Raw genomic sequence first — 13,053 nt, forward strand, 5'->3', positions numbered from 1 at the left:
CGGGGCATCTGGCTGGACCTGCCCAACCTGAACCTACTCACAAGGAGCATCGAAGACTGCCTGGGTCCTGGGCTCAGCTGGGTACCAGAAACCATCACAAAGGACACACCTGAGACAACCAACAGAAATGGGGTGAAAGGATTACATCGGGGTGAATGTCCTCATTGGATGGGTGCTTATGTTCTTGGGAAATAGCCGGTAGAATATATATTTTTTTGAGACGGAATCTCTCTCTGTCGCCCAGGCTGGAGTGCGGTGGCACGATCTCCACTCACTGCAAGCTCCACTTCCCGGGTACACGCCATTCTCCTGCCTCAGCCTCCCGTGTAGCTGGGACTACAGGCACCCGCCACTGCGCCCGGCTAATTTTTGTATTTTTAGTAGAGACGGGGTTTCACCATGTTAGCCAGGATGGTCTCCATCTCCTGACCTTGTGATCTGCCCATCTCGGCCTCCCAAAGTGCTGGGATTATAGGCATGAGCCACCGCGCCTGGCTAAATATTAAGGGAAAAGGGAACGGTGCAGGAGCACAAACATCTGTGGAGAGAGGAAGGGACAGCACCGCGTGGCCAATGTGGAAAGCAGGCTGCCTGGCTTTCTTTGAGCAGGAGTCCTGCACATGTTCTCTAAGTCTGGCTGGGACGCCTCAGAAGCAAGGCCTCTCACTCACCTTCTCCCACCCCACCACCTTCTCCACCAAAGTTCTCCTGGAACGAGAACTCCTCTTCCCCAAGGCAGGACAGAGAAAACTCAAACCCCTCTTGCCCAAAGCCAGCCATAAAGCCTGTAGATACTACTCTATCCTTCTCCTGCCCTTCTGTGTAGGATCTGGACATTAAGAAGTTCTCTGACCTACCTCGCTGATAGTTAAGTCATAAGACTCTTGTTCCAGACGTGTCCTGCCTACACCTGAGAGGCAAGAACACTGCCCAGTAAGGACAAGAAGAATCTGAACAGACAGGCCTTACCAGTTTCCCCACTACTCTACTACTGTTAGATGGTACCCTTCTGTCCACATTGGTAAGTTTGGATGTCTGTCCCTCTAAATCTCACGGTGAACTGTGATCCCCAGTGTTGGAGGTGGGGCCTGGTGGGAGGTGTTTGGGTCATGGGGGTGGATCCCCCATGAATGGCCTGGCGCCCTCCCTGGGGTAATGCGTTACCATGAGATCTGATTGTTAAGGAGTCTGGGACCTTCCCCCACTGCCTGTTATGCCCTCTCTCCAGCCTACTCCCCCTTTGCCTTCAATCTTCAACCTTGAGTGAAAGCTTCCTGGGACCTCATCAGAAGTTGTGCAGACACAGGGGCCATGCTTGTACAGCCTGCAGAACCGCGAGCCAATGACACCTCTTTTCCTTACAAATTATCCAGCCTCAGGTACTCCTTTATAGCAATGCAAAACAGACTAACACACCTATTTCTACAGGGCTGCCCATTCTTTATCAGCCCTAAGTGTAACAACGGACAGTCTTCCCTGGGTCTTTGGTCATCCTTTCTGAAGCCTGCTGTGTTAAATAAAACTTAGATTAAATAAATTTGTTATGGTTTTCTCCTAATTTGTCTTCTGTTAAAGGAGCATTGGCCATGACCCTTATGACTGGTAAGAAAAGGCATCACACTGTCCAGCCACTGTGGCTGTGAGTCTTTCTTCCCTTCTCAGCTGAGGGAATCATTCTTCACCTTTACTTGAGATCAGGCTGAAGGGATGCCTTCTCCAGGAAGTCTTCCACGATTCCAGGCTGGTCTCAGCCCTTCCCTTTCCCTAGTATTATAATGGATGGTTCATGTATTGTATCTCCTGCTGATTTTAACTTCACTGAGCACAGAATTCTACCTCCGGTGTGCAAACCGTCCACTAAAGGGCTTAGTGTAGCTAAAGTAGTGGCTGACAAGGAGAGTCCTAAATAATGCCATTCCTAAGCCTTCAGCACTGTCTACAATGGAAAGAAAGAACAACCAGACAAGAACTGCAGCTCCACAAGCCATAACTTCCAAAACAAGTGCCTGTGCTCATGGGCCCTGCAGGTCAGCAGGTAGACACCGGCTGCACTGGAAGGAGACACAGAGGGTGACAAAAGTTGTCACTTTCTAATGCAGACATACGAGCACTTTTGATTTCGGACTGAGTGGGCTATTTTTAAAAACTCCCCATTAAACAATTCTTGAAGGCAACATATCTGTGCTCGGTAAGGGCATGACAGCGGGAGCAGACAGCATGCTTTCCGCACACTTACTTCTGGGGTTAAGTGCACTTCCATGGGCGTGTACGTTGGCCAGTAGCCCATTGTGAGTATGTTCACTGTGAGGTCTATAGGGCCTGAGTCACTCTGATTCTGCATATGCTAAAAACAGAGAAATCCAAGACAATCATTTTGAGAAAGTAATAAAACATAATTAACCTAAAACAAAATAAATCGTGTAATTTTCCATATAAAGTTTCAGCTGTGTCAGAATTTATCTCAGTCCCCAGAATGTATTCCGTGAAACCCAGTGCCTCACTGGGACTGCCTTTTTCCCTTCTTCAGGTGTCACCACCAGACTCACTGAAATCAAATTCTTGCCACACATGTTTAGAGCTTCTTTTTCTCCTCCTTTTAAAATTTACTTGTGAAACATTAATAGTGTAATTTTTTTCTTACACAGTTTAGAGTGAGATTCATTTTTTCTATCTAATCTATTGAATCTACCTACTTTATCGACTTATGACAAGGTACTGCTATCTCTATCTGTCTATGTACGTATTTATCTATCCACCCATCCACGACAAGGTCTCACTCTGCTCAGCCTCAAATTCCTGGGCTCAGGTCATCTTCTCACTTCAGTCTCACCCCAGTAGCTAGGACTACCTGCTCATTCAAAACATTTTTCTTTTGTAGAGATAGGGTCTTGCTATGTTGATCAGGGTAGTTTTGAACTTCTGGCCTCAAGAAAGCCTCTTGCCTCTGCCTCCCAAAGTGCTGGGGTTACAGGCATGAGCCACCACACAAACAGATACTTTTTAAAAAGCTGCTTTACCTGAAGAAACACGACTCACCTGCTTAAAATGAACCATGATGTCCTTCGAAAGCTCCATGTCCTTGAACATGCCTTCCAGCTTGCTGGTGAAGGCTGCACCACACTCTGGACACAGCAAAGAAGGGGGTGAGATCAGGGCAACACAAGGGACAGCAACCCTCAGTTAGAGGGGGGAAGCCCAGGCCCCACACGCTTACCATGCTTGAGCTTTGACAACATAGACTTTTCAGCATCAACTGAGGCACTTTTCCCAACAAGGAGTCTTTTTGCCAAATCTTTTTTATAAAATGCTTCAAAGACATCTTTACCTATTTATAACCAGATGAGAATAATCAAGACATCAGAGAGTTGATAAGCAAATGTTAAACTTCAACTGCTGAAAACCCCTTAAAAGAGTTCATTCTGGCTCTACTGATAGTGACATTCTCATGTTAAACCTCCTCAGAGAAAGCAGGGCCTGTGTTTACACCTCTTGATTATGCAGCATTTTCTGAGTGCCCGAGTCTCACCGTGGATGAACCTGAACAGGATCATGATCTTGTCCAATGTCCGCTCCAACTCCTCGTCTGTGGCTTCTTTGTTGCCTGCTCTTAACTTTGAATCCACATGCTTTGCTGTGAGCATAAATATAGTAAATACTCTAAATTAGAAAAAAGAGCATCTTCAATTTCTTTTTTCGTTTTTTTTTTTTTGAGACAGAGTCTCGCTCTGTCGCCCGGGCTGGAGTGCAGTGGCCGGATCTCAGCTCACTGCAAGCTCCGCCTCCCGGGTTTACGCCATTCTCCTGCCTCAGCCTCCGGAGTAGCTGGGACTACAGGCGCCCGCCACCTCGCCCGGCTAGTTTTTTGTATTTTTTAGTAGAGACGGGGTTTCACCGTGTTAGCAAGGATGGTCTCGATCTCCTGACCTCGTGATCCGCCCGCCTCGGCCTCCCAAAGTGCTGGGATTACAGGCTTGAGCCACCGCGCCCGGCCTCTTTTTTTTTTTTTTTGAGGCGGAGTCTCGTTCTGTCCCCCAGGCTGGAGTGCAGTGACGCAATCTCGGCTCACTGCAAGCTCTGCCTCCTGGGTTCACGCCGTTCTCCTGCCTCAGCCTCCTGAGTAGCTGGGACTACAGGCGCCCACCACCGCGCCCGGCTAATTTTTTGTATTTTTAATAGAGACAGGGTTTCACCGTGCTCTTGATCTCCTGACCTTGTGATTCGCCCGCCTCGGCCTCCCAACGTGCTGGGATTACAGGCGTGAGCCACCGCGCCCAGCCGCATCTTCAATTTCTATAAGCAACAATGTACAGGAACATTCTGGAACCTTCCCAAAATGACTATAAGACAAAAAAGCAAGTATCTGATTTTCTAAGATAAGTATTTCTCAAGTCACGTGAAAGTAAACGCTTCCCAAAATTTTAATGAAGCCAGGACTGAATGTTTAAAGCAGGATTAAATATCTTTCTTATCTCTAAATGCAATCTCTGAATTTCACAATAAAATGGGTTCAGTAAATACATGCTCAAGTTTCAGGACATGACTGCCCTGGACGCTGGAGTGCCCATTTCTAGGATCTGGTGTCATGAACTCAGAGGAGACATTCTCAAAGAGAAAGACTTTCTCAGGGCATCCAAGGCGGCAACACAGGGTAAAAGCATTTCTACTCAGGCTTCCTGTTTCTGAGGCTGCACAAGCCATCGTAAGGTGGTTCGGGAGGGAGGATCAAAGTCCCCACGTGATGGCAAAACTCACGACTTCCAGAAGCCCAAATTCCCAAGAGCTCAACATTCCTTTTCTTTAGAGAAACCACAAACGATACAGAGGTACAAAAGCCAAAGTAAACTGCCTCCTGAATTCCTTCTGTTGCGTTTTTGTTAGTTTTTTTCTTTTCAACATTTTATAACAGAGTATTTTGAACACACAGAAACGTAGACAACTGCACAATAAGCTCCATGTTCCATCTTCCACTTCAGCAGTAACCAACAATCTAGTATCATCTACTAGTTCTCTTTGCCCCCTTTCTCCTTCAAATTAAAAAATTTTACTGACTGGAGAAAGCCTATGAGAAAGCCTATGAATTCTGAAATAGATTTTGATATTATTGGAAAAAATTGCACAACTTAAAAATCGTATTTTGGCCGGGCGCAGTGGCTCAAGCCTGTAATCCCAGCACTTTGGGAGGCCAAGACGGGCGGATCACGAGGTCAGGAGATCGAGACCATCCTGGCTAACCCGGTGAAACCCCGTCTCTACTAAAAAAAAAACAAAAAAACAAAAAACTAGCCGGGCGAGGTGGCGGCGCTTGTAGTCCCAGCTACACGGGAGGCTGAGGCAGGAGAATGGCGTGAACCCGGGAGGCGGAGCTTGCAGTGAGCTGAGATCCGGCCACTGCACTCCAGCCCGGGCGACAGAGTGAGACTCCGTCTCAAAAAACAAACAAACAAAAAAAACAAAAAAACCCTTATTTTAAAATATGCTATCTTTTGAGATCGCATCTGGTTTTATCCTATTTTAATACTGATTAGAGGATACAAAGATGGTGATCTCCCTTCTTTGGCGAAGTCAAGCGTCACTTCTTTTCTAAATTCCTACTTCATCTTCCCTTAAGGCAATGCCCTCCTCCACCCATGCATGCAGGTGTGTCAATTTTTAAACGTGTGTCCTAATAAGACTTGATAAAAACGCTTTCCACACACCCCTTGAGCAGCTTGAACATTTTGGTTGATTGTGCCTTAGTTTCCCACATTAAATAATTGTCTAGAAATGGGTGAGACTGTCTCAAAAAAAAAAAAAAAAAAAAAAAAAAAGAAAATATTTTTCTACCGATTAGCTCTGCAGGCTTGTTGGGTCTCTTGTTAATGAACGTCTCAAAGGACTCCTTCATCAGGTTGACGAACCGCTCGTTCTTCTGGAAGCAGACCTCGATCACATGGTCCACCTTGTCCTTGAAGTCCAGCAAGTCTTGGACCATGTCTTTATCTTTCTCAGGATTGATGACGATCGCTGTCCCAGAAGTCTGCAAAAGCAAATCAATACCAACTCAGCAACATGTTTATAATACCAAACAATATTTTCTCCTGCTAGCATGTAATCAGGATAGTTTAATATAAATTACTCTTAGTAGTAAGCAATAACTTTAAAAGTTTCACAAATTGAATTCACATCTCAAAAATTAAGTGAATGCACTTTTTGATTTTTTTTTTTTGAGCCAGGGCCTCACTCTGCGGCCAAGGCAGGGGTGCGGTGGTGCAATCACAGTCCACTGCAGCCTCAACCTCCCAAGCTCAAGCAATCCTCCCACCTCAGCCTCCTGAGTAGTTGGTGCTACAGGCTCAGGTCAGCACATCTGGCCAATCTTTTCAAAGTTTTGTAGAGATGGGGTCATGTTGCCCAGGCTGGTCTCGAACTCCTGGCCTCAAGCAACCCTCTCGCTGTGATTTCCCGAAGTGCTGGGTTTACAGGCATGAGCCCCTGTGCTTGGTGTGAATATCCAACTAAACACACGATGAATGCCTTCTTCTTACGGTTGTTTCTGGGAGAACTTACAAATGACTGGGAAAATGCCCATTGCTTTTAAAAGAACGTTTATGTGTAAGTTCCTCCAAGACAAGTTAATTCTTATTAATTAAATACACCTCTTGGGACTTCTTAGCTAGTTTTCCTTCTCCATCACTTCAAATCATGAAAAACCTCATTTTTTAAGTTTGTATTTTTTTTTTTTGAGACAGAGTCTTGCTTTGTCACCAGGTTGGAGTGCAGTGGCGTGATCTTGGCTCACTGCAACCTCCTCCTGCTGCTTCAAGTGATTCTCCCAGGTAGCTGGGACTACAGGTGCACACCACTACACCTGGCAAATTTTTGTACTTTTAGTAGAGTCAGGGTTTCATCATGTTGGCCAGGATGGTCTCGATCTCTTGATCTCATGATCTGCCTGCCTTGGCCTCCCAAAGTGGTGGGATTGCAGGCGTGAGCCACTGCGCCCAGCCTAGTTTTTTTTTTTAATTTAAAAATGTTATATTAAACATTCCTAAAAGTGTGTGGCACTAAAAAAGTTAACTATTTGGCCGGGCGCGGTGGCTCAAGTCTGTAATCCCAGCACTTTGGGAGGCCGAGACGGGCGGATCACGAGGTCAGGAGATCGAGATCATCCTGGCTAACATGGTGAAACCCCATCTCTACTAAAAAATACAAAAAACTAGCCAGGCGCGGTGGCGGGCGCCTGTAGTCCCAGCTACTCGGGAGGCTGAGGCAGGAGAATGACGTGAACCTGGGAGGCGGAGCTTGCAGTGAGCCGAGATCCGGCCACTGCACTCCAGCCCAGGCGCCAGAGCAAGAGTCCTTCCCGGGGAAAAAAAAAAAAAAGAAAAAAAAAAGTTAACTATTTGATGACATAAACTACATTTGCTCAAGAGGAACTGAATACAATTATTGGATTTAAAAAATGTGTCTCAATACAATGCACACGTGCACTCACACGTCACACACACACACACACACACACACACACGAGGTAGCTGGCTGGTGGAAAGATGCCAACAGAAGGCTGGGCGCAGTGGCTCATGCCTGTAATCCCAGCACTTTGGGAGGCCGAGGCGGTTGAATCACGAGGTCCGGAATTCAAGATCAGCCTGGACAATATGGTGAAACCCCGTCTCTACTAAAAATACAAAAATTAGCCGGGTGTGGTGGCGGGAGCCTGTTATCCCAGCTACTCAGGAGGCTGAGGCAGGGAAATGCTTGAACCCAGGAGGCGGAGGTTGCAGTGAGCTGAGATCGCGCCACTGCACTCCAGCCTGGATGACAGAGCGAGACTCTGTCTAAAAAAAAACAAAGATGCCAACAGAAAGGGCACAGACGCCCCTGGAGAGGCACGGCGGTGTATGGCTAGCAGGTGTGGGAGGGACTTACCTCTTACTCCTCACCCTTTGTGCTAACTGCATTTTACAATGATGCACATACACTACAAGGCCCAGCTTTACTTTGATAACGGCATGTGGAGTTGAATGGAAACCACTCTTCTGTTATAGCATAACTGCTTATTGCTGACACTCAGGGGTGATGGTCACTCACTGTTTTATTACCCAGAGGGGAAATTGCAAATGTGAACTTTTCCTAGTTTTTTAGCACATATTCCCATCACCTGAAGCCCTGAAGACTGTCTCACTGGCAAAAAACCTAAATCTTCAGTAGTTTTACGGCCAATTTAGTGTGACTCAGTTGTAACTTCCAATTCAACATCGCTGTACGAGACCTTGTGGGGAGAGGTGCTGTGTGCCGGCTTTGCACAGCTGGACTGACACATGACTTGAGGTCTGATTATTCCATAAAGCAGCACGTAAGCTTTCATTTATCTTTTTTATTTAATGGAAATCTTTATTGAGACAATGAAAGATCTGCATAATAGTAAAAATAGCAAAGCAATCCCAGTATCTTTGTTTTCCATAGTTTCCTCCAATGGCAAGTTTGCAAAACTACAGAACAGTATCTCAACTGGGATAGTGACACTGATAACCCCCCAGGTCTTTTTCAGATGGCCCAGTTGACTTGTAACTCATCTGGGTGTGCACATCTAGACCTCGGCCAAAACCCCATGTTCCTGCAGAGGGCTACCTCCTGGGGCCTTTTATAACCACACACCCCGCTCCATCCCTACACCCCGGTAACTTTTCATCTGTCCTCCATTTCCAACTTTTGTCATTTCCAGAATGTTATGCAATAACACGTTAAGTATCTGCAATTGGCTTTTTTCTTTTTCTTTTTTTCTCTCAGCATAATTCTCTGGAAATTTTATTTATCTTTTCATTCTGGGATCTAAGAATAGTCACCAGCAAGCAAAAACACAGACTTCTGCTAAATGCTCACCATTTAAGCTGGAAAATTCAAGCTAGGCAACTGGCACATGCTGAAAACACGAGCTATCTGTGAAGGGACCCTGATGTTTGCCTCAGTTCTCCTGTTTCTGTGAGGGGCATCTGGAGAATGGCTTCTCATTCTAGAGGGTCTTTGGTAGGTTTCTGGGGCTGGGCAACACTGGCACTCTGGGCAGGCGATTCTCTGTGGTGAGGGCTGCCTTGTGCATTCAGCACACCCCGGGGCTGCCCAGCAGAGCAGGCAGCGCCCTCTCTGTTCAGACAGCCACACACGTCTCCACACATCAGTAAGTGTCCCCTTGGTGGGGTGGTGCCCTGGGCCAAGAGCCCCTAGTCTTCAGGGAGATCCTATGTCAGCACCGAGGGGCTGTTCTCCTGGGCAGGACATGTGAAAACTCAGGGTACTGCCCAAGAAGCCACTCTATGATGGGTTGGATTGGGCTTGTCAGGGATGCCAAAGAAATGCTTTCGAAACATGAAAGCGAAAGTTTAAGTAACAAATCCTAAATTTGGTCTGTTAAGAAATAAGGTCTATAAAGCAACCTAATATGCCAAATATGTAATAGTTCTCACTGAGCTAAGGGCATGAGGAGATCTTGTCTGACAAACAGATTTACAAAAATGATTACTTTCAGAAAAATCGTGATTTAGAATTAAACCAATATTTACGCTGATGAAGAAGAGCAAAACTGTTGATCTTTAAGTTATACTTTCTACCTGGATGGTGCTAATCACTGCTGGTGTTATCTTAAAAAGCAAATTCACACTGGTGATTGGGAAGCAGACAGAAGACTACCATCCAACCTATCATCTGTGATGAAAATGCCAGCGGGCCCTCCAGCAGCCCAGTTCCCTTTGTCAGGGCACTGGGCGTTCTCAGGAGGGGCTCTGCTCCCTGCAGGGAACGCCCGCGCCTGTGGCCTCGAAACCCCGCCAGTACCTTGATGTACTCGCTCCAGTGCTGCAGCAGCGCCTGCTGCCCGCCCCTCACCCGGCTGAACAGCTGGTACATCTGCGCGAGGTCCGGCACTCTGTTCTCATCCAGTAAGTGGTCAAGCCCTGAGATGTGCAGTACACGTCAGCAGAGTACAGCATGGACAGCATTAACAACAACAACTCAACTAGAATACAGCGTGCACGGTAAGAACGCCAATACACCGCTTAGAAACTGGGCGGGTCTACACATAGCTGCCTGTATATGAGCAGGTTGATCTGGTTAAATATCTATTAGGTGAACCTCATTTTTTCTGAGTATGTTGGAAGATGTATTATTTACTTCTTCATGTCACTGAAGCCCTCTTATTTCACTAAAGTTAGCAAGTCAGAAAATCCAGTTTACACCAACTATTTAACCTGGGAGGTTCATGTTCCCAATATACTTCTAATTTAGTCCATCAGCCAGACAATGTAAAAGGACAAGCTATCAAATCTAGTTTATAGTGGACTAAATTTATTCACACTTAAACTATAAGAGAAAAATCTCATCAGATATTTTGAAGTATTTAACACAGCATTTAAAAAAGTTTTCAGTGTTTTAGATTTTTAATGTTTATAAGGGTTTTCTTTTTTTTTTTTTTTTTTGAGACGGAGTCTCGCTCTGTCGCCCAGGCTGGAGTGCAGTGGCCGGATCTCGGCTCACTGTAAGCTCCGCCTCCCGGGTTTACGCCATTCTCCTGCCTCAGCCTCCCGAGTAGCTGGGACTACAGGCCCCCGCCACCTCGCCCGGCTAGTTTTTTGTATTTTTTAGTAGAGACGGGGTTTCACGGTGTTAGCCAGGATGGTCTCGATCTCCTGACCTCGTGATCCATCCATCTCGGCCTCCCAAAGTGCTGGGATTACAGGCTTGAGCCACCGCGCCCGGCTATAAGGGTTTTCTAAAACCCTACCTCAATTAGAAAAACTCTCACAGATTTTCTAAATACTTGCTTTATGGTAACCACTGAGAGGCAGCCAGGTTAGAGCATAAAACAGTGAACAGTTGGCTGGGTACGGTGGCTCAAGTCTGTAATCCCAGCACTTTGGGAGGCCGAGACAGGCGGATCACGAGGTCAGGAGATCGAGACCATCCTGGCTAACAAGGTGAAACCCCCTCTCTACTAAAAAATACAAAAAAGTAGCCGGGCGAGGTGGTGGGCGCCTGTGGTCCCAGCTACTTGGGAGGCTGAGGCAGGAGAATGGCGTAAACCCGGGAGGCGGAGCTTGCAGTGAGCCGAGATCCGGCCACTGCACTCCAGCCCGGGCGACAGAGCAAGACTCCGTCTCAAAAAAAAAACAAAAAAAAAAACAGTGAACAGTCATCCAATTCACAAACTCTCAGATTCTGCCCACAATGGGCACGATGTCCACACAAACGAGGTGGTTTAAAGATGTGTGCAAACATACAGTGGGGCTATAATTACAATCTTTACCTAGAGTTCCAAACATTTATTTCTCTCAATTACATTCTGATCTACTGACACAAACTTTTTGTACTTTATCTTACTAAAACACATTTTAAGAATTCAAAAAACGTAACTTTTTAATTTTTAAAATACTTCTAATACAATTTAGAGTAAGCTTTTACATATATAATTTACCATTTTCTTTAAATAATTTTGCTCAACAAAGTATGTACTGGAATAATTTATGCAAATTTCTACTATTTACTTGAAATCTTTTTTTTTTTTTTTTTGTGAGATGGAGTCTTGCTCTGTCGCCTGGGCTGGAGTGCAGTGGCGCGATCTGGGTTCACTGCAAGCTCCGCCTCCCGGGCTCATGCCATTTTCCTGCCTCAGCCTCCCAAGTAGCTGGGACTACAGGCGCCCACTACTGCGCCCGGCTAATTTTTGTATTTTTAGTAGAGACAGGGTTTCACTGTGGTCTCAATCTCCTGACCTCGTGATCCGCCCGTCTCGGCCTCCCAAAGTGCTGGGATTACAGGTGTGAGCCACCGCACCCGGCCTTTTCTTTTTCTTTTTTTTTTTTTTGAGACAGGCTCTCTCGCTCTGTCACTCACACTTTTTTCTTTTTTTTTTTTTTGAGACAGGGACTTTCGCACTCTCACCCAGGCTTTTTTTTTTTTTTTTTGAGACAGGGTCTCTCGCTCTGTTGCCCAGGCTTTTGTAGTTTTGTAGCCTCAACCTCCTAGGCCAAAGTGATCCTCCCACCTCAGCCTGCTGAGTAGTTGGTACCCTAGGCATGCACCACATGTGGCTTTAAAAATTTTTTTAATTTTATTTTTTTGGTGGAGACAGGGTTTTTCTTTGTTGCCCAGGCTGGTCTTGAATTCCTGGGCCAAAGTGATACTTTGGCCTCCCAAAGTGCTGATGTCACAGGTATGGGCCACCATGCCTGGCTTTTTTTCTCATAAAGTGACTCCTTTCAAAAAAACACCTGACACAAATTCCGAATGCATTTGTTTTTAGGTGGATAGGTGAAACTACACCAGCTGTGGAGGTTTCAATATGGAATAAGCAGAAAAACCATCATCAGATTGGACCCACGACTCTCAACTTACAAGCAATGTGATTTCAGGCACCAGTATCTGCCTGTTTTAAGCCCTGGTTTTCTTAGTTATAGAAAGGGGATAATGATTTCACAGAATCGTTTTAAAAGATATTTACATCAACTGTAGCTGTTTGTAACAGGAGATGCTCAATCATGTTAATTCTCCTCCCTTTCGCTTTTGTTCTGGCTGCACTTGTTTTAAGTATCTCATTAGCCATAATGCCATTATCTGACAATGTAGAACCCAAAGCAGAATATATATTTGAATACCATTTAGGGCCTTCTAAAAATTAAACTTTAAGGTTTCCAATGGCTTGAAAAAAATCTTGTATTTTCCAAATACATTTAAAATGACTTTTAGAAGGTAACATTGTTTCAAACAGTAACACTGAAATGTCACAATAAGTACTAAAGTGTTATAAAGGTTAGACTGCTCATTATAATTTCCACAGAATTTAGCACACTTTGAAGCCTAGAAATAAAAGCAATAAAACAAAGATCGAGGTGAAGACATCAGCATCCATTTTAAAGGTGCAGGCTGCTAGAAGGCATCTTCCTGCTGTGGCCAGCGCCTGGGGAGAAGTGGACGTTAAGGCCGTCCAGTCAGCACCAGAACACATGCTCTTCTCCAGAAAATCAGGAGAAAAGTGTACTCTGCTTAAGCAGACCACCTGGGCGATAGTTCATCTGACACTAA

At 45.6% G+C, this 13,053-nt stretch overlaps 1 protein-coding gene across 3 annotated transcripts in view; it reads right to left on the bottom strand.

The window, feature by feature from the left end:
• The window catches only part of CUL4A (cullin 4A), a 58,604-nt gene that overhangs the window by 18,453 nt on the left and 27,098 nt on the right, over positions 1–13,053 (bottom strand). For all 3 annotated transcript variants that reach the window (XM_033177164.1, XM_033177166.1, XM_033177165.1), the window contains 6 exons: positions 9,811–9,929; positions 5,824–6,016; positions 3,527–3,631; positions 3,215–3,325; positions 3,037–3,122; positions 2,237–2,344 (listed from right to left, as the gene is read on the bottom strand). In XM_033177164.1, coding sequence (XP_033033055.1) covers positions 2,237–2,344; positions 3,037–3,122; positions 3,215–3,325; positions 3,527–3,631; positions 5,824–6,016; positions 9,811–9,929 — 722 coding nt within the window. The remainder of the gene's footprint in view (positions 1–2,236; positions 2,345–3,036; positions 3,123–3,214; positions 3,326–3,526; positions 3,632–5,823; positions 6,017–9,810; positions 9,930–13,053) is intronic.

The sequence above is a fragment of the Trachypithecus francoisi genome, unplaced genomic scaffold, assembly GCF_009764315.1.
Source record: "Trachypithecus francoisi isolate TF-2019V2 unplaced genomic scaffold, Tfra_2.0 Lachesis_group18, whole genome shotgun sequence".
NCBI lineage: Eukaryota > Metazoa > Chordata > Mammalia > Primates > Cercopithecidae > Trachypithecus > Trachypithecus francoisi.